At 36.4% G+C, this 20,720-nt stretch overlaps 1 protein-coding gene across 3 annotated transcripts in view; it reads left to right on the top strand.

Moving 5' to 3' along the window:
* The window catches only part of PPM1B (protein phosphatase, Mg2+/Mn2+ dependent 1B), a 61,183-nt gene extending 41,648 nt beyond the window's left edge, over positions 1–19,535 (top strand). For 2 of the 3 annotated variants that reach the window (XM_064708979.1, XM_064708977.1), the window contains exons 4-7: positions 678–795; positions 6,600–6,711; positions 9,888–9,945; positions 15,889–17,622. In XM_064708979.1, coding sequence (XP_064565049.1) covers positions 678–795; positions 6,600–6,711; positions 9,888–9,945; positions 15,889–16,116 — 516 coding nt within the window. In that variant the 3' untranslated portion in view covers positions 16,117–17,622. Of the gene's footprint in view, positions 1–677; positions 796–6,599; positions 6,712–9,887; positions 9,946–15,888; positions 17,623–17,674 lie in introns of those variants that run through there. The other variant, XM_064708980.1, reaches the window with a different exon arrangement.
* Positions 19,536–20,720: the final 1,185 nt, after the last annotated feature.

The following is a 20,720-nucleotide window of genomic DNA, read 5'->3' as shown; positions in this document are numbered from 1 at the left end:
TTAAATTTGGCTGTGAATTACAATTTTGAAAATGAAATATGAGCAGGAGAATGGTATCAGTGTACTGGTAAAGAACTGGCATTAAATTAGTATCTAAAAAAGCCATTGGGTGGTATTTCTGAGCACATGATGGTCTGTAAGGTCAGCTTGGCCATACAAAACATTTATGTTTTATACTTGCTTCAAGGTGCTGTGTGACACAGGTGCATTCTAATAAAACAGACTTGTAATTCATGTAATGGCTTACATGAACACCCTGCAACTAAAAATTAGTTGCTTGAGCTGAGCTATTCTAATAGTATAGGGTAGCATTCTGCGTTTCATTTTGCAACAGGAGTTGTTTTACAGTTTGACTTAAGGTAACGTTATACAAGTATCTAATTTCTGACCTGTTTTATTGGTACTATTTTTAAATGGCTGACATGTAGGTAAGTCCATTAATTATTTAGACTTGAATACTAAGAATATACAGTCAAAATCAGTCAAATTATTTCTAGTGAGAGGTGTGGTTGGGACACTGAGAGGTTCTTATTGATGAAAATACAGGATTTTTTCAGGGTGTTTTTTTCCAGGTTTGTCTGTAGCACTGTATTTGGAAAAAGTACAGATGTGATTAGAGTAGAAAGATGAAGAATAAGACTAAAGATATTAACTTCTCTTTCTTTTTTGTCACATAGGGGAGTCGTGATAACATGAGTATTGTATTAGTTTGTTTTTCAAATGCTCCTAAGGTCTCAGAGGAGGCAGTGAAAAAAGATGCTGAGTTGGATAAGTACTTGGAATCACGGGTTGAAGGTAAGAAATCTGCTTAGTTCACTAGATAGTGAACAAATCTCAGTTTGATTGTGATAGTGAGCACATGCCATAACTATCTTGAGCATGAAAACAAAAACCATGAAAGACATTACGCCACTTTCATGTTAGGTTAAATTCAGACCTGATTATAACTTTGAACTTTTATATGTCAGGAAGAGTGTTTGAGACCATGTGCTTAGTTTATCCTGGTATTCTGCAAACATTTTCTTAATGTGAGCCAGAAGTTTTTAGTGCTGTCTTTGTAAGTTAAAATACAACTACTGACTTTGCAGAGTGTTGTATCAGCTCAGTAAATTGTGATCTTGCTATTGTCCTGCTTATGAAATATTAAAAGGAACGTACTGTTTGTGCTATTTCTTCCCTTTTTCTGTGCAAGTTTTTGACAGAAAGCAAAAGCTGTATTTGGTTTTTGGGTCAGTGTCCCAGTAATCCAAATACTTGGTGTAGCCACCCTAAATTGTAATATATATGCATGATGGTCTTCAGGTATGAGTTATCTCTGAGCACACAGCTGTTGTGTGTGGTGTCTTTTCCTCTTGTTTAAATGGGATCTAAATTGAACTGGCTTGTATATTTGTAATTTCTCCTGAGATCAGAGAGCCCTAGTGGTCACTCCAAATGCTAACTCTAGGCCTGTTTCTTGGAATTTGGCTTACATCCCAGGTTTCCTAGATGACACTAGTTAAGATAAATACCTGTTATCTTCTGTGTCAGAGTAGAGTACATGAGCTGTTAATAGGCTCTGGGAGAGAGCCAGGAGCCGTTGCCTTCACTGGCAGGTGTGCACAGTGGTTACAGGTTAGTGTTCCCAGCTTCTTGGTGGCTGCTCTCTGGTAGCAAATAAGTGAAAAATATATGGAACTGCAGTGGATTTTATTGCTTTTATAAGTGAATGTGAAGATGAATAGAAAAGCTGTCAAATAACTTGTGGTCAGAGTGTCTGGATTAACTAATCATTAACTGATTATTTTTAGCTCTGTTATTACATTTAACTAAATAATAGATATACAAAAAAAAATATTTGAGAGTTTGTAGTCCAAACTGATGTGGGGTCATTTCAAATATAACTCAAAATGATTGTTTAGCTAAAGTGCTTCAGAGAAACTAATTACTCCAAAGCTTGAACTTCTGTTGCTTCAGCTCTAGATTTTTTTTTCCCTGCTTGAGTTCCCTGTGTCATTCTTTGTTTTGCTAATTGGAGGGAGTTCAAGGCCTTTAAAAGGCAAGTATTTAGCAAGAAATAACAGCATATTTGAGAAATTCTGACAAGGAGTGGAGAAAGAAAATGAAACAGACTTCAGAAGAACTTGAAATATCTATCTGATTTTTAACAAGTTTTTGCATTCATACATTCTATGAAATTGTAATTGTGATGCAGTCTCCTTAATTAAAAGTAAAAAAAATTGTGGTGCTGCAGTTTACCCTACACATGCCTTGAATATTATTAGTTCAGAAAGAATAAAGGCCTTAGCAAGTGTTTCAAACCACTAAGTAGCATGAGGAAAATTGTTTAGAAATATGTTGGAATTTTTAAAAACAGTATCTGATTTAAAGGTTTTAAGTAGTGAGCAGGAATACTTTTGACTTTAAAAAACCCCATGAGGGCAAGAGTATCCTCTCAAGTGTTGGAGTTGGTAAAAATTTTGGAAGGTGGAGTTTCTTTTTGGTTAAGACAATTGCCTTAATCAGTTTTGTTTTTATCTTTTAACTTAATATAGAACACAGTGTATAAAGGAGTTGTGCCTGAAAGGTTTAAACTGTCTGCAACTCTAAAAACATAAAGTCTGATAGATATGTTGTGACACTGATAATATGGATTTGTTTAAAATGCCTTTTTAGAGGCTGACTATTCCTCTCAAAAAGCAAATAATGGTGTTTGAACACAAATTAACAAGAACAACATTTAAAAGAATGTATTAATGAGTTAGCAGTTCACAAGTTATATGCAGTTGGCTGATAGCCAGTAACAATTATATTTATGCCTGCAGTAAAAACATTCTGAAAAATACAAGGTTGTCTTGGAACTACCAAGCTGCAAAGATAGATGTTGTCAAAAATGTAAACTATGAGTTCTCTTGGATACCCTCCACTTTGACCAAGTGACTAATGTAAATCAAGGCAGCATTAGAACTTAGTATAAAGTCCTCCGGGACTTCCTGAAGCAATTTTAGTTTGATCACTGGTGTTTGTTCTTAATGAATACGCACTGTTCTGTTTCTGTTCTCTTGTGGGCCTTAAATATCAAGCTGGCTGTACAAACCCATCAAACATTTTAGGCAACAGGGTTTTTTCACTGCTATACTTGGGCATTCTAAGCTCTGGCTCAGGGAGAATAGCAGTGTTTAAGGCATGCTTTTGCTAGATTTAAAAAGGTAAAAAAGAAGTTGAAAATTAGGTTAATACTTGCACATGTAGTATTTGTTCTCTGTACATTCTATAAATGGAATGCTGACATTTTCTATATTTGTATAATGAGCTGAGTTAGTAGTTCCCCAGGATCGTTCCAGAGTTCTTAAAAGAGAATTATTATCTTAATACCTAGAGATACTTTTTTCTTTTAACAGATTGATTAAAAACAAGGTCAGCAAGTCATTGTTTACAGAGATTTCCAGTGGAAGAAATATGTACCCGTGCTCTGTTGCTAGTTGGGGTTTTGAGGTTGACGGAATGTGAATGACTGCATTCCAAAGCTGCCACTTGTAGGGTATACTGAAATGCTTAATGAGGTTAAGCTTGTGCCTGAGTCATTTATGACTCTGAGCACAGCCCTGCTTCTCATTGGAGTCATTTAATTGATCCATCTCCAAAGCACAGTCACAGAATTACAGGCTGGTTTGGGTTGAAAGGGGCTTTCAAGATCTTCCAGTGGCCCTGCCCTGGATGGGGCACTTCCACAGGTGTGTGGGGCAGTTGTGAGGTTATGCTAGGTCACTTTTTTCTTACTACCCCTTGCAAATATTTTCTGCTCTCTTTTTCAGAGATCCAAAGTTTGGTCCCACAAAGTACAGAAGTCAGTTCAGTTTTCTGATATGTTTCAGTTTATTTGAAGGGGTGTATCAGAATTGCAGTTAATAACAGATAAACCACAGAACTCTATGAAGCCCCAAAAACCACTAACCTCAAATCATAAGTAGGAGCACATGACCTGTGTAGGCTTAAACAGTCTCACTGATATAGTCAGTTTATCCCCTAAGTTGGATGCTGCATTTTACATATGTGGAATATATACTGTATATAAAACTCATTTGTCATAATCTGATAGCTGGGCATGAAAGGAGGTGCTGGAACATGGAGAACTTGTAATGCTGTCTGGCTGGGGAACTGCATTATATAAAATGGAACTTAAATGTTACCTGAATTTTCAAAATGCTTATCTGTGAATGAAGTGTTAGGCTTTTAGTGAAAAGTGTTTCAGAGATAAGGTAGTAGACTTTGATGTGGACCTTGATGAATATACATATTTAATAATATCAGGAATTATTCTTTAAGTGTCTGAATCATATTAGCAATGCAAGGCTAACTGTAGGGTTATTCTTAACATCACAGAGGTTAAGCTGAAAATTGTAAATACCCATAAATCTGTTTCTCAAAAATTTTGGTTTCTTTCTCTGTTGTCCTTTGTCAAGCACATCCACAGTGTGTGCCTGCTAACTGATGTGTAATGACAGTGGGTCATGCATGCTCATTTGCTTTATTCTCGATTTTCTGTTAGGAAGCTTTTTTTTCCAAGAGAGGAAACAAGTTCTGGATTACTCACTCTAATACCAGGAAATTAAAAAGATAATGATTAGTTCATCCAGAATTCTTGGTTTGCCACCTTCTAGAAATGGAGAGAAATGCTTATGGTTCAGTTCTAGAAATGCTTATGGTTCAGTTCAGCACTCCCTGAGAAGCTGTTATGCAGTACAAATGTGTATGTTTCTAGTACCAAGAAACATACAGCAATCTTTAGCTGTGTCATTCCTTTTTAAGAAGATATAAAACCCTTATGCTTGCAATAAATATTTAGAAATTTCTTGGATTTTTAGTTTTTCTTATTACTAATTCTTGCTATTTGTCTACTTTTCCTCTGTATAGAACCAGATTTGTTCTTGGTATAAAAAATGTATTTTCATTAGAAATGTTTCCTGTCAAATGTATCTCAGCAAAATTATATTATAGCAGTACAATTACTTCTAACTAAGTAGAACTGAACAAAGGGATGCAATTTATAAGAGGAGTTGTGGTTTATTTGTGTGAGCATGTGTGGAAGAAGAGATCAAAATCCTAAGATTTAGGCATACTTACTCAGCTATCACTTCCTGTGCTAGCCATGATTTATCCTTAATGGATGGATGATAATACACATCCAAGTTTCATGGAACAGTCTTTAATTTTAATCACTTCTAGTAGTAGTGCAGGTATCTTATTCTTTGCAAAAAATTGTATGGTGCTGGCTTAAAGTTGGGACATAGAAGCTTAATAGTGCCTTATTTAGAAGGTAATTACATTACAAGTGATTCCTTTGAGGGGTTACAGATGTGCCCCATGCAAAGTGGGTGAGTACCTTGCCAAGCACTTTGCTCATCTTGGTAGTCTCAAGAGAAGCCCGAATGTCACTTGCTTCTTAAAAAAGTGAAAGACGTCAATCAAGATTTAAATCCTAGGAAACTCGGGGTGAGGGGTTTGAGGTGGATAGGTGGTGTGCTTTTCTGCTAACTTAAGAAACTCATAAACTGCAGGCTCCATGTCAGTCATCCAGAATATAGTCAATTGTAAGAAATGAAATTATTTGTTCCTGATCTTTGGATAGTAGCCAAGATACAGAATGACTGAAGTTTTTTTAGGATGATACTTGAGAGGGTTCATTCTTAATTCTTCTTAAAGAGAATTTTATCTAAAACAATGTCTACAGGAAATAGCACTCCATTCCTTAGTTTAGTTGATTTTCAGAAAAAATATTCTCTCTTAAAAATAGAAGACTTGTGCATACAACTCCAAACCTTTTTGTGCCATGGTTGAATGAGTAGAGGCTGATAACTGGAAGCTGGTGGCATTACACCTGTGTGAGTGTATATACAGATATTATACATTCATCTTAATAGGAGTCCTGATGAAAGAGAATATGTGAAGATTTACTTCACGTCAGGCCGTTCTTTTCCAAGCTAGGAGAACTTAGTGGTTAGAAGCACTGGACTTGACTTGACTTGACTTGTATGTCAACTTTGAAAATGGATTATAATTTAAAATTATTATAAAAATAAGTATTTTTAATTATTCCTCATCAGTTCCATATTCTGTTTTGGTCACTTGAGTGCTAATATCATCTATCCATTATGTATCCTCTGGATTGCTTGGTGGTCCAAGTGTTTGTGCCCTGGAGATGGTGCCTTTGAGGATACAAGGTGTTACTGTCAAGGAAGCGTGCCAGGTGCTGGGCAGCGTTGGCTTTATGGCTGTAGCGTGTTGCAGTGCAAGGGGAAGCTAACTGAAACACGCTCCCAGCTGCTGTTCTGTCTTTGCAGAGAGAACAGGCTGCTCTCTCCAGGGGATTTCATTCAGTTCACACTCTGCTTCTGAATTTCTCTTAGAGAGTAAGGCTTGATGCATACTGGAATGACAGACTATGAATTTAAGCTCCGTTCTATCATGCAAAGATTGTTAACCTAAAATGCAAACCACGTTTTACCTATTTACATGAAACTTTTTCATAATGCCTCTGTTAAAAAGTGATAATATCTTCTATTTCAGTGTCTTAGCCAATGGGTGATATTAATTGAAGATTTCTTGTGTTTTTAAATTAGAAATTATGGAAAAAGCAGGTGAAGAAGGAATGCCTGATCTTGCTCATGTTATTCGTATTTTAACTGCAGAGAATATCCCTAATTTGCCACCAGGAGGTGGTTTAGCTGGCAAGTGAGTACAGTACTAGAATTTCTTGAACTGTTAAATTCACTGACACTCTTTCATTTAATGCTTTAAAGTTTTCTTATTGTAGTAGCTATACTTGATTCAAGTTTTTTATGTTTGAACTTAGTTTATCTTTTGCAGTATACAGACATTTGTGTCATTGTTCCCATTCCAGTATGGTAAAGAGGAAACACATAATCATATTGTACACAGCATATTAATTTATACATAACATATTAATTTATTATTTCCATGTGGCTGTTTAAAAGAAAAATATATGTATTCTTGGCTTTTTACTGCTTTACTACATTTGTGAAGAGCTATCAAACATATCAAAATGAATATCAAAAATGCCAGGAGATCAGTTTTCCTGATGTCATGTTTTCCCAACCACTTAATGTCCATTATAAGCTTGGAACAGTACTTATTTGCTCAGCAAGCATTCTCATAAGAAAATTGTTTTTATTTGTTTAGTCTGAAACTGAATGGTAGATAACCAAGAATATTGAACTAGAATATGCATCTTAAACCTCAACAGGAATAAACCTTCAGAAATTACATTGGCTTTGTGGGGAGCCCAGTGGTGATGTTCTGGCAACCTATAACTTGAGGATTTTAATGAAAAGAATTCAGGATTGCATAAACAATTGTTAATCTGGAATTTCCCAGACAGTAGGACTGATCGTTGTTCCCTGGCATGTTGTTTCTGGAATATTCATATTTTACAAAATACCAAGTCCTGCCCTCTGAGCACCTGTGTATGTGTACATCTATTTTCATTGCATGTACTTGTTAATGAGCACTGTTTGCCATGATTATATCTCTCTGGCCTTGGAGGTATCATTCTGGGGTTTTTTTTCCACTTGTGTACATTCCAGACATTCAGAGAAATTTTGGTCTGGCTGTTCTTCTTGGTGCCTCCCAACTACTGTGTTTTGTTGTTTTGCTCATTAATAACTACATCATGTACTGCTGCACTATTCTGGACCGCTGACATATAAATTCTGTTTTAATTTATTGTGAACCAGATTTTGTTTTTCATAGACTTGGTTCAGTATTTGCATTTTGGTGCCTTTCTCTTCATCTTGACTTTTAAAGTCCCCTGACTTCAGGAGTGTACCTGCAGTTTCTTTCAAGGAAATGTTAAGTAACTTAATGTTATTAAAGTATTAGGTAACTTGTTCTTGGCCTCTGAACTTGGGACAAAGACAGACATATGTAAGTTCATTTTACTTGCAGAAAATTAATGGAAGTATTGGAAAAAAATACTTCTGCACAACCCAAATCAACGTACTATATTACTTAAAACTTTTGTCCTAACAAGAGGATATTCTTTTTCTTGAGGTCCTTATCCTGTGATGTTACCAGGTTACAAAGAAATTACACTTTGTGTTTGAACTCCAAGACCTTGCTCAAACAGGTTGCAATGCAAAAAGATCTTGTCTATGGCTGTAATCCACAGTTTTAGCACCAGTGAAAGTTGCTCCCAATTTTTAGCATATCTGAGCTGGAGAATTGTAATTCAGTGTTGCTATAACTAGAGTATGTTTGCAAACCTTAGGAACCCCTTAAGTAGCTCCATTTATATTGGCACTGTATAATTGCTTCCTTCAAGCTTCTCACTTATGTGGAAGCCCCTGCTGGCCCACTCTTTGAGACAGGAGATGTATGGGTCAGCTGATGGTGCTGTTTTATCCTAGGAAATCTTACTCTCCAAAGGCTGTTTTCTGGCTTGACTCCAATCCCCTTTGATTTCAAATGCTGCCTCAAGAACGGAGGTTTGTTGCTGAAGTAAACAAAAGCAGCCCTGAGCTACTCTGGCACCTGGGCCTTAGTAGTTCCACTCAAAATCTTTCTCCTGAGTTTTCCCATCAAAGAAAAGCACAGAGAAATACATTGGTGAAAGAAAGAAAAGTGAATTAAAAAGATTGGAGAATTCCCAAGTGGCTTGCTTTCATGTCTTTTTAAACCCATGTAGCAGTCTTGCTTGGACTGTCCAGGTGTTTTCTGTTACATTGGAGGTGCCTTTGCTTTATGTAGCGCAGACATTTAATCACAATTGTGCCATTCCTCTATCACTAAATTTGGAACTAAATGGAGACAGCCCTTTCCTCTAGCATTGGCAGAAAGATTCAGTTTCTTTTCCCTAGAAGACCCCCCATCAATTCCAATGGACCCCATACTGCCTCAAATATGCAGCCTTTACAGATTTCTGAAATATGTTCAGAAGGAGCCTCATCAAACTTGTAGCATCCTCAGTATTCTGGGGCAGAAAGTTCTGTTGCATTGAGAGCCACGTGTATTTGAGACATTTGCTGCTGTTTTGGCATCTGATGCCTTTTTGTTCTTTAGAAGAGTCAACAGTTGGTGCCCCTCATTCTGTAAGAAAAATTTTTTAGAGATCTTGGTCACTTAAGTCTTAGTCCATGTAGCAGTTCATTTTTGTTGCAGCTGTCAATAACTTTGATCATATTTATTATAACTCTCTGAATGTTTGCCTGTTGTAACTTTGATTTGAAATGTGAGTACATAACCTTTTTTGCATCAGAAGGCTGTTTATATGATGCGTTTTATTTTTTGTGAAATTCTTTGTGCTTATTTTGACTGCCTGTGAAAGTGTGGCCTTAAATGAAACTGCTACAAAAGAAGTCTAGCTAGTGGCTTTTGTGTTTTAATTTCTACAGTGTGACTAGACAATAGAAAACATATCTCAAGGGTTATATACTCTGCATATCACACTTCAAAATTTTGTAGATGGGTTGTAACCTGCATATGTGTAATAAAGATGGGGGGAAACTCAACTGTCTTCAAGTTCCACAACCAGAAATAAGGCAAGAAAACCAGCAAGCTTGAAGAATTTTTTCATATCAAGCAAAATATAGATTTAAATGTTACTCTTGACAAAATCTGAGTATGCAGCTCTAAAAAGAGGTGGATCATGGAGAGGGTAAGGTAAGAAAATGGTTTTACTTTACTCAGTCTTTACAAATCTTAACCAGTTCCTAGATCCCCAAATTCTTACTGAAAGTGAGTAAAGACACAGAGTGGGTTTCATCTTTTTAAAAGGCAGATTAAAAGAAAAATACCTTATACGCTTCAAAATGCCTACTCTGATCAAACTTTTCTCAATGTTTTGAAATCCTTTGTTTTGCTTAATTTTTTAAAATAACTTCTCTTTTTAGGCGTAATATTATTGAAAATGTGTATACTAGGCTGAATCCACACAGAGACAATGAGGGGGTAAGTTCCCATTTTGCTCTTTATTAATGTGAACATCAAAGTTGTCATGCATGAAGCAAAAGTGTTTGTCACTGGGAGTAAAATATTAGAAATACAAGATACATATTTTAACATACCTCTGATTTTTACCTTGCTTTGGACGGATTTGATATAGAAGTTCTTCCTTTAAAAGACAGAAAACTGACACCTAATTCTGAAAGACTTTTTAAACATTTAAATGACTGTCACTTTCTCAGTCAAACCTGAGAAAAGTGAGGCAACAGTGCAGGGTTTTTCTAAACTATGGTTTATAATTGTAAAAAATTGGTAGTCAGCAAATCCATTACCCAACTGGCTGTTATATCTACTGTCCAGAAATGTAGTACAAGAGGGGCAAACACACTTCCTATTGTCTTCTGTAAGCAGGCCTTGGTACACTGAATATAAAAGACTACAAAACTAATATTGACTATTTTCATAGCATTTACACTATCTTTTCATGTCCCATCTCTACTGGTCTAAGGAAAAGTAATTTTAGATTACTTCAGTTATGATTTCTAAAATGGCTTACATTCTTCTGCCCATTTCCTACGAAGCTGAATTTTAAATTGTACGTTGAAATCTGGTTTATTGTACCTCTAAACCTGATTATTAGGTAGCTCTTAATATTAGTCTAAGTAATAACTGGTGTTTCTATCAATTGTGGTTAAATTTGTTTAAAAACTGTGGAAAACTGAAGAACTGATAAAAAACATCAGTGCTTGTAGATATTTTCATTTCCTGTGCAGTTTATGTGAACTGTTTTGTTGAAATACCATTCCTATTGTAGTCAATCCTTTGTAATGTTTTTTTCTTCTGAGATGGCTACAAGGCCCTCAGTCAGGTAGTTATTACAGTGAATGGTGTGGCACTTGAAATACCTTGAAATTATCAATTGCACACCTTGAGATAGTAAATACGCAGTCTCACCACAGTTGTTACTGTGCCTTCTCCATTGTCCTCTTTTCTTATCTGTCTAGATTTGATTTATTATCTTCAGTCAGAAAGCTTGTGTGGGTGGAAAGGGCCACTTTTCTGTTAGTGTACAAATGGAGAAGAAATTTTTCAGCTTGTTAATTTTTTAGGAATTGTTCCTTTGTCTAGTTTGAAAGTCATAGGATATGCTTTTTTCATTTCACTTTTGTGAAATTGTGCAACAGTACCCCAAACCAAGATACACAAAATTTTCCTCTTTTCAGCTTCTTTAGTCCTTCAGGAAACTCTGCACTTGTATCAGCCTGCTACTACTTTTTGTGTTTAGCCAGAACTTCCCCTGCTTTTTGGGGAAAAGTTTCTGGTATATTTGGCTTCTTTAAAAATTAAAAAAACAAAAAAAAAAAACCAGAAAAAAACCAGCATAGGTTTTACAAATTAATTGGTATTTTGAGAAAAAACCCTGTGTCTAATGGTTACATTTTAGAAATGTTATATGCCATAGTTGTATTTATGATGCACCTGTTCTAAGCCTAGATTTACTTCTCAATAGCTGTGCAAGTTTGCTGAAAGTTCTAATATGTAGTACAGCATCTGTTTGTCTATTGGCTCCTTTCAGGAAATGTTTGTGCATCATCCATTTTAATTTAATGAGTTAGCTAACTTAAATATGCACTTTGCTCGTGAGAGAATATACCATTAACAGCTTTGACCTTTGTTGCCATTAAAATCCCTGAGTAGCTGGTTTACTTTTAATTTGATTTCTTTAAAAGAAGATTTGAACAGTAGACTGCAGTCTGCTTCCTAAATTTTTTTTATGTTGATATAGATGTGCGAATCTCAGATATGTGTTTTAAATAGAGTGGTTTAAATTCTAGTTTGAGCTTGTGATAGCATGTCATTTGCCAGTCAGCACCTTTGTTCTTTTCCTCCCAAGTGGTACTAGCCCAGAGCAGTTTGAGAGGATAAACTCCCGTTTGGTGAAGGATACAATTCCTGTTTGCATCTTCCCAGCAAGTTATCTTAATGTCCTTGGAGTGGATGAATCTGCTGTGCCTCATCTGAGACAGTGAAAACATGACTTTCTTGCTGGTCTTACTCAGTTTCAGGTGTATGTGTGGTGATCTCTGTAGCCTTCTGAACTGGATATTGTAGTGTCCAGACATGTAAAGGGAAGGAAGCTGTTCAGTTATTCAACATCAGACTCTTCAGAATGTCTACACACAGTGATAATGTTGCTACACATCTCACATTTAAGCAGGAAGAAGCAAAGGCAGGAAGGAAACATACACTATATCCCGATGATGACATTGCCAAATGAGATTGAAATCTGGCCAAGATGCTCCTGCTTAAACTAGTATGAGGCTAGAGCAGATGTTGATATGAAAAATGAGGTGCTAGAGACATGGATGCTGAGTCTGCAGAGCACAAAGGCACCCCAGCACCTGAGCATCCTTCCCTGGGAGTGGTTAGCAGTGCACCCGTGTCTGCTGAGAGTGGTGTTGTGCAGAACACTTCTGCTACTGACTGGAAACTCTGCCTGTGGCAGTCCTCTTCCATCTTATGGTTGTATGTAAGACTAAAGCAATTTTTATCATGGCAAAATAGTAATGTTGTTAGTTGCTAAAATATTAATGCAAATGACTAAAAAAGCCCTCTCCAAACCACACAAACAACAACACAAACAGTCAGATTCACCTTTACAATTGAGAATATGGTTTCCTTCTAAAGACTATGCATTTTAGTGTCTAACAATTTTAAAATAGTTACCATGAGTTCATGTGAACTGGATCATAATAGCTTTCCAAGTTAGTTCTTAGTATGTAAATGAAAACCTTGGTTTTATCTGTTTCTAGGTTAGCTTTGTTTTACTCAGCACCATAAACGTTTCAGGTAGTGTTGCACTTGGATTTTGTTTTTTGGTTATCCAAACTAGTGATAGCAGATTTTTATTCTTCACACATTTGTTTTCTGAGAAACCTTAACATAGAGCCTAAGTTAGGAGATACCATGCAGAGCAGGAGTCTGACAAGTAAAAGAATCCTTACTTACAGCAGTATCCAGAGATCACTAGTCTGGCTTGAGGGTATAGCAGTCCTAATTGTTTCTGCTAGGAATCTCAGCAGATTACAAGTATTTTATAAATCCAGGGCTGGAGAGAGCCCTGCACTGTGTCACAATGAACAAGTTTATCATTGTTTGAGCAGAGACTTCTGCTACAAATGAGGTACCTTGTGCCTTTACTAATATGAGTGAAAGCAAGAAATCTATTATGTATTGGGATCTGATGCTTTCAGATCTTTAAAGGAAATTCAAAAGAATGTTTTCATAGCTAAATAATTGTTAGCACTGTGATGTTACAATACCACTGAAGAGTTGTTCTTACTTCCTGTGCTAAAGTACTACTCTTCTTCTGTGACTCTACTCTGACCATTTTAATTTTTTGATGTGTTCCTAAGACTTGGAGACTACTATCTGATTAGGCTACTTCACTATATGTATATATCCTTAAACACAAGAAAGAATGTTAAAATTGCAGTGGGTGTGTTAATAGTTTCAGTGGCATTTGCTTAAAGCTGCCTTTGAGCATCTTAGTTGAAATCAATAATATTTCTCTCTTGTTTTTACTAATAATATACTCTGGCAGTTGGCTGAACCAAATCAGATGCCATTAAGGGCTGCTACACATAAAATGTAGATGGACACAACTCTTACATCATTCTCACAATATTATAAATCCAGTCTTCAATACATTGCAACCCTTTTCATGCACAATTTAATAGCACAAAACTTGTGTAAAAATTGTCAGTGTTCATGTTGAATATAGCTAGCACAAATTTATTCCTGATTTTATGGTCAATAGCGATTCAGTTGAATTGAAATGTGAAGGAAGGCAAATGCTACCTTGCACAATAACCGTAGTTTTCAGGGACCTGTTCTAGCCACACATCATTAGAGAGAAATCTCTGTCTACGTAGCGTATAATATATAAAAGAGGCAATTTCTGTCCTACTGTCTGTGGGGTTTCTTGTCTGTTAGCACTGAGGGACACAAGGGAAGCACGACATAGCCTGCTGTAAAATAGGGTGCAGTGCCATGCAGGATGTGAGTTTGAATATCAAACGCTAACAGCATTGCTAATTCAGCTCCTACCAGCATTTGAATTGCTTAGGAGCCTCAGGGCTGCTATTATATTGCTTATTGCTTTTACTCTTCAGTGTTGCATGGAGCAAAATTATTCACTTCAGTCTGCCAAAGGAATTTTTAAAGATCTCGGTATTGTGAAATGTGGAAATTTCAGAGTGTATGTGTGCTAATGTCAACCTCAGAGCAAAACTGATGAAGTAGATGAAATATGGAATTTAAATGTTCCCTGAATTTTAAAAAACTGTAAGTCTTCAGCTATATTGCCCTGTTCAATATTAGCTAGGTATATACATAAGTCAGTTTCTTTTCTTTGTCAAACCAAGAAACAGGATATAACTGTGCCCATTCTTGGTGCCCTGGGTTTTTGCCGACATTGTGCTTGTAAGGTATTAGAGCAGTTCCATTTCATACACTATCTCCTTTATCTTGCTTCTCCTCTCTGTGCTCTTGAAGACAAGAGAGTATTGAATTCTTGAATATTCTCTTGAATATTTTCATATTTGAATGTGAAAATGCTAGTACATGGGAGTCAAAACATCTCAAACTAAGACCAGCAAACCACAGTGAGTCTGTCTCATATTTCCTGAACAAATTAAACTTAGAGGGATGCCATTATATGCAGTAATACTCCTTTTTGTGGTAAAATTGTCCCCATTTTAACTTGGACTGTGCTAATCAGTCTTGGGGCCTTTATTCCAGCAACATTACAGAGAAAATGCAGAATCTTACAGATCCCAAGGTATTTTCTCAATACTGCTATTAAGCTTGTAAATGAATGGCAGCAGTACTTGTAGTTAGGAAGCTTTTGGATTACATGACAATAAAATGAGGTCAGCATGAAAACAAGGCAGTCTGGATTGTGCTTCTAATGTCTTGAAAATCTGCCAGCTTCCAGAGATAGTTTCATTTGTCTAGATTGATAAGTTGCTAGATATTAATAATTTAAAATGTACTGTTCCCTTAAAGCAACAGTACTGCTTTAGCACTTGAAAGTGAAAATACCTAGTATCAGTGTCAAAGCACTGTAAGTCTCTCACCAAAAAACATGACACTTTTTTCAACTGAAGGCTTGTTACCAAGCAGGTCATTTGCTGAAGAAACTTCCATTCCTTAATCAGCACTCAATGATCAGATTTTGTACTGAAGGTTCTCAGGTTTGACATTAAACAACTATTCTACCTGCTAATTTTTCCAGGCAACACACAGTCTGCCCTAAGGTGTGTCTTATGTTGTTCAAATACCAGCATTCCCCACACTCATGGGTAGCTGCTTGCTTTTCTGGCGGCATCATGCATGCAAAAATCAGAGTGTGTTCACTAAAACACTGAGCCTTTATTTTGATGTGATGCTTCAACTAAACTACTATGAGTAGAGTTAGCTATTCTCTGAGTTTTTCACAGAACTGTGCTGCTACTCGCTACTGGCTGTGCAGAAAATCACAAATATATGGACCTGGTGGCTAAAGAAGCTTAAATTTTCAAAATTTTCCACTGATAAATGTCCAAAGTTGTGGGGGTGTATCATCTGTATTTATCTAAGACATTTGAAATAAAGATGGAGTTAATTGGGAGGAGGTACTTTGACTGGCTCAAAATGAATTGAAATTATTAAAAATGCTGGTTTCATAGTTATAATTGTTTAAATTATGTTGTTTTAAAGGATGAACATGAAATACACTGTTCTAAGTTGTATGTTGCTAATAAGGTGTTTTACATTCAAATAGAGAGTTGCTTTCTCAATTTGAACAAAAGATTGGTTTTTCGGTTTGCTTTTTTTTTTTAATGTGGTTAGAAAAACTTTTAGTTTAACTACTGATCTTTTTGGGGTGTTGAATCTCAACCGAAGGAGCCCGGCGCGGCCGAGGAAGGCGGAACGCAGGGGAGGTTGGTGGAGGCGCTGAGGCAGATGCGGATTAATCATAGGGGCAACTACCGCCACCTGCTGGAGGAGATGCTGGCCGGGTACCGCCTGGCGCAGCTGCAGGTACCGGACGCTGCCCAGGTACCGCCCCCGCCCGGCCCCGGCCCGGCCCCGGCCCCGGGCAGCGACGGCAGCGGCGAGCAGCACTCGTGACACCCGCGGCCCGCTGGCGCTGCGCTTCACCGCCGCGGCGTCCCCGCTCGCATCGCACCGCCGCGCTGCCAGCCCGCAACACTGGCTGGCTTTACTGTGCTACCTGTACAGAGTGTTTGTACACAGCTCTGACTTCCGTACGAGTTCAGCTACGGTGGGATGTTAGTTATTGCATCCGAAGTTGTGTAGCGAGATGGAACTGCCCGTTTGAGGTTTTGATCTTTTTTCAAATCCTGTGTCACCGACAACAGGAGTCTAACATGATACACAAAAAGGCGTTTTAAAACTTTCTTTTGAGAACATTATTAAATAATAGTTTTGATGGTGTATGTTTGCTCATTGTAAAGTAATTTACATCTTAGTTGTATCTTTTGTGCAATTTAATTGAATTATACAAATTATTCAGGTTTTTTTTTTCTCCCAGCATTATGTACTGCATGTTTGTTTTTGATTTGTATATAGTTTCTATTACAGCTAAATTACAAAAGCTGTTTTATTTTAGGTTGTCACTTATGAAATGTTTGATTTTTTTTTTCCCTTTTTAGTTTAGATTGTATCCAGTGTTCATCATAAATACTGATTTTTTAGACAACGGTATTATTACTTCTCAGGTTGTAGCATAGCACACATCCAGAAATGAAAATGTACTTAAATATAGTACTTAGTGTCAAGTTACAGTAATTTGTGAACAAGTGAAAATAAAGAATATGCTGTGGAATAATATCTGTATGCATATTGACGCTTTTAAGTGAGTAATAAACTTTCTTTGAAGTGTTATCACTCTGACATGACTTGAAACTTTTCATAGCTTCTGCTGCAAACTCAGAGTGTTCATTAGTTTCTACAAAGCTTTGAGTGATTTTTGGGTTTGGAGCATTTGTATTGCTCACTGTACTGAGCAACATTTCTCAGGTTCAAGCTAAACATCAGCTGTATAAATGAATAAACTATTCTTCTAAAGCTTGCCTTCTGCCGCATCTTTTCTTGTTTCTTGGGGCACACCACATACATGTATGTCCATTTGGGTAGGTCGATGGTAATACTGGGACTGTGCACTAGTGGTAGCTCATCTGCTAATAAGTGAAATCTCTAAGCTTGTGTCAGTTGTCAGTTCATAACATAACACGTGCACAAAAATATAATTGTTCAAAACAGGTACAAATTTCAGTGCCTTAACAAAAATGACCCTGCAGGAATTTCTTTTGAACCAGGAATACCTGAGGAGTTCCATAGTGTTTTGTAGAGCTTTTTTTTGGGTTTGTAGTCCACAGATATAGTATGTATTGATAGTAGTGATTTAGTAAGGTAAATCTTGGTTTTGAGTCATTCTGCTATAAGAGCTATACTGGATTCATGTTTTGTAAAAGTAAATTCCATCATGATGTTGACAAACAGGAAATATTTGTGTATGGAAGTGGGCAGGTATGGAAAACAAGAAAAATGTTTTCTCTCTTAATGCTAGTATTCTTCTTAATTATGCCACTGAAATCCAAAGTGCAATAAAATGTTTTCATTTGTATTGGTGAGTAGTAATGTTTCTCCTCTTCTTTTCCTGTAGGGTTCTGGAGATCTAGAAGATCCGTGGTAGCCTTACAAATCTGCTAAAATGCTTTTGATTCTGAAAGGGGGAAAAAACTTTTAAATCTGATTTCTTCAATACAAGGGAAAATTTCTGGTGGATTTCCAACATTTTGTGAAATGGGCAGAAAGATAATAGAATTTTCCATCATTTGTTCATTTTTGTGTTCTCTGATATTGCCACTCTTAGCATTGCCTGTACTACAGTATTTTTACCAGCCTCAGGCATACTGATTACATCTGTAATGAACTTTGGCCCTAAAAAAGAAGGAAGGAAGGAAGGAATATTCTCTCAGCAGATCGGTGTGTGTACCTGAGGTGCACGGGATTGTAGGCCTACTCTGAAGATACACTGTGGCTAAATGAAACATGCAACACACAAGCTTGAGAGAGAGTACAAGTAATTGTTTGAGACGTTTCTTATTTCACTTTACCAAGTTGGAAGGCTTTGCAGCTCTGTGGCTTGGAAGTAATTTCAATTGGGCAATACGCTATCAGATGTGTATTTTTTGGTTTTTTTGGGTTTTTTTTAAATTTTCCAGTTTTACCTGTATTACCAGACCGTTAGGTTTCCCTGCGGTGTCCAAATTGTGATACATTGCCTACTGCTTGCTTGAAGATAAGTGTATTATTTGGCAATAATATATGAAGATTCTAGGCATCTAAAACCAGTAAGAATTTTACGCATGTGTACAACACACCCTTCAACTCTTGCTAGAGAAAATCTTTTTGAAAAAAACAAACTGGTGAATTTATAGTTAGTAGTGACTTGCTTTGACATCTCTCACAGCTGCAGGTTTTTTTAAAAATGCTGAAAATTTGCCTTTATTATAATGTAAATTGTGATTATTTTTTTGTTCTATATGTGGTTTTCTATAGTTTTTTGATTTTTTTCAGCTTAAGATACAGACAGAAGTCTTGTGTAATATGGGTATAATTTTTAATTGTTTGCATTATTTTCAAAGTTCAAATTATCACTTTGAGATTACTATAAATACACTTAAAATTATCTATTTTAAATTAAGAAAATATTAGAGATATTTTCATGGGTTCAATGACCTTTCATTTTATAAGCAATGGGCATGGTACAGAGTGGCTGTCATGTAAGGTACTTGAAGATTCTTAGTTTAATTCTATTTTTGCAATAACCTTGACTTTTTTTCTGACTTCTTTGAGTTGTGCATGTAATGAGTCCAGTAAATGCTGAAAATGGGGAAGAGTAAAGTATTTATCTAAAATAAAAGCTATTGGGGAGGGGAAACAATGAATGTATCCATCTGTACATGATTTACATGCTGTGGATGCCTTGTAAACATTTTCCTATTTGTTTAAACTGTGTTTCAGCGAGGATGTAATTGCCCTTGTGTGTAGTTTTAAGCTAATGACAGTCATCAACTGGTTTTGTGTGAAATTAAATTCATGGTATTTTTCTGTAACTTTATCCCCATGGTGAGTCTGTAAAAACCACACGCTCTTTCATACTGATGCCGAAGGCCAGCTTTTCCAGTCATTTTGATTCACTGTGTATCTGATTTATTATTTTTTTTTTGGTCTAGAGAGGATTATTGCCACAGTATATTTTATTTATTCATTAGATTTTAGCCTTGTAAGTTAAAGTGTTTTAAATGATGATGTTAACAGGTATTTGTCCCTTTTACTGGTTTTTTTGGGGTTGTTAAAAGGTAGGGAATGAAGAATGCAAAATGGTTTATTGTTCAGACTGTCCGCTCTGGTCCAACCCTGTACTGATAGTACCTTCCCAGTATGATATTGTGATGTTTCATACAATACAGTGAACATAACCAACTTGTTATCTTCAATAAAGGATTGCTAAAACAGTGTGACATGCTTTCTATTTTCTTGGGAAGGACTTACTAAGAGGATGCAAGTGTTCCATATGAAAAGATAACCCAGTAAGATTTATGAGGTCGCCTGGTTGATGGATTTCTGGTTGTTCTGTTGCAGATGTGCCCCTTCAGCCCAGAAAAGCACAAGTCTCAAAGTGGGCTTCTCTGTGGGAGGAAGGAAAGGGCTAACAACATTTAGTGCTTCTAGGGCAAATCCCCATCCCAAGTTTAGCTGGAGTCTTAGTCCAGCTATGGGAGAGTATTCATTTAAAGACTAAAAATTCAGATTCAACTAGACTTTTTGCTCAGCTCATTTCTTGAAGTTTCTTAAAGATCTGCGCTTAAACCTATGACATTTCACTGTTGAACAGTTTTGAATAGAAATTTCTCTGATGTTAATGCTTTCATGTTAAAACTTTTACAGATTTTTTTTTTAACTTTTACAGATTTTTTTCCCAACTTACTAATATAGTTTTTTAGTTGAAAAGGTGCATGGAGTTTCCATGATATTGATACTGCAGGGTAATAACCTGCCTGGATAGTTAGTGTTACTCTAGAATGGACATCTTTACAAACAACCTGGAGATTTTTGAGTCTACACATCTCTAACTTCTTTGAACGTTCTTGTTGGATTTGCTTGTACAGCATAACCCCTGCATGCTTTCTTCATGAGCTACAATTTTAATGCCTTGTTCCACTGGTGAGACTTCTGGTATTCCATGGGCTCCAGTCCCATGAACACTTCTTTGTGTACATTTTTTACATTAAGTGGATAATCTCCCTCAAGTACAAGGGTTGATGCTTCCTTATATTGAAGTGCAGCATACACACAGGTTTTTCAAAGAGAAGGCTAATGGCTTGCCCAGCTACAACAAAAGGTAAATCAAGACAGCTTTTTTTACCCCTAAATTATCACTACTTGCCATTCATGTATCCACTTGGTTATGAATCCTAGTCATGTTTTTAGTTTAATCTAAATACTACGTAGATTATAGCAGCTTGGGAAAAACTTTGCTTGTTGACTTTGTATTCTTAGTGTGAGAAATCTGAATGAATGATGAAATTTGTTCCTGTATTTGCCATAGCTTGTCAGCATTTTAAAATTACATTGTCTTGATTTTATTGCCACCTGGTAACTAACACAAAGATAGGATAACTAACACAAAGTAGGATACTGAG

The sequence above is a fragment of the Zonotrichia leucophrys genome, chromosome 3, assembly GCF_028769735.1.
Source record: "Zonotrichia leucophrys gambelii isolate GWCS_2022_RI chromosome 3, RI_Zleu_2.0, whole genome shotgun sequence".
NCBI lineage: Eukaryota > Metazoa > Chordata > Aves > Passeriformes > Passerellidae > Zonotrichia > Zonotrichia leucophrys.
The sequence above is the reverse complement of the archived record's forward strand: the minus strand, read 5'-3'. Positions and strand labels throughout refer to the sequence as shown.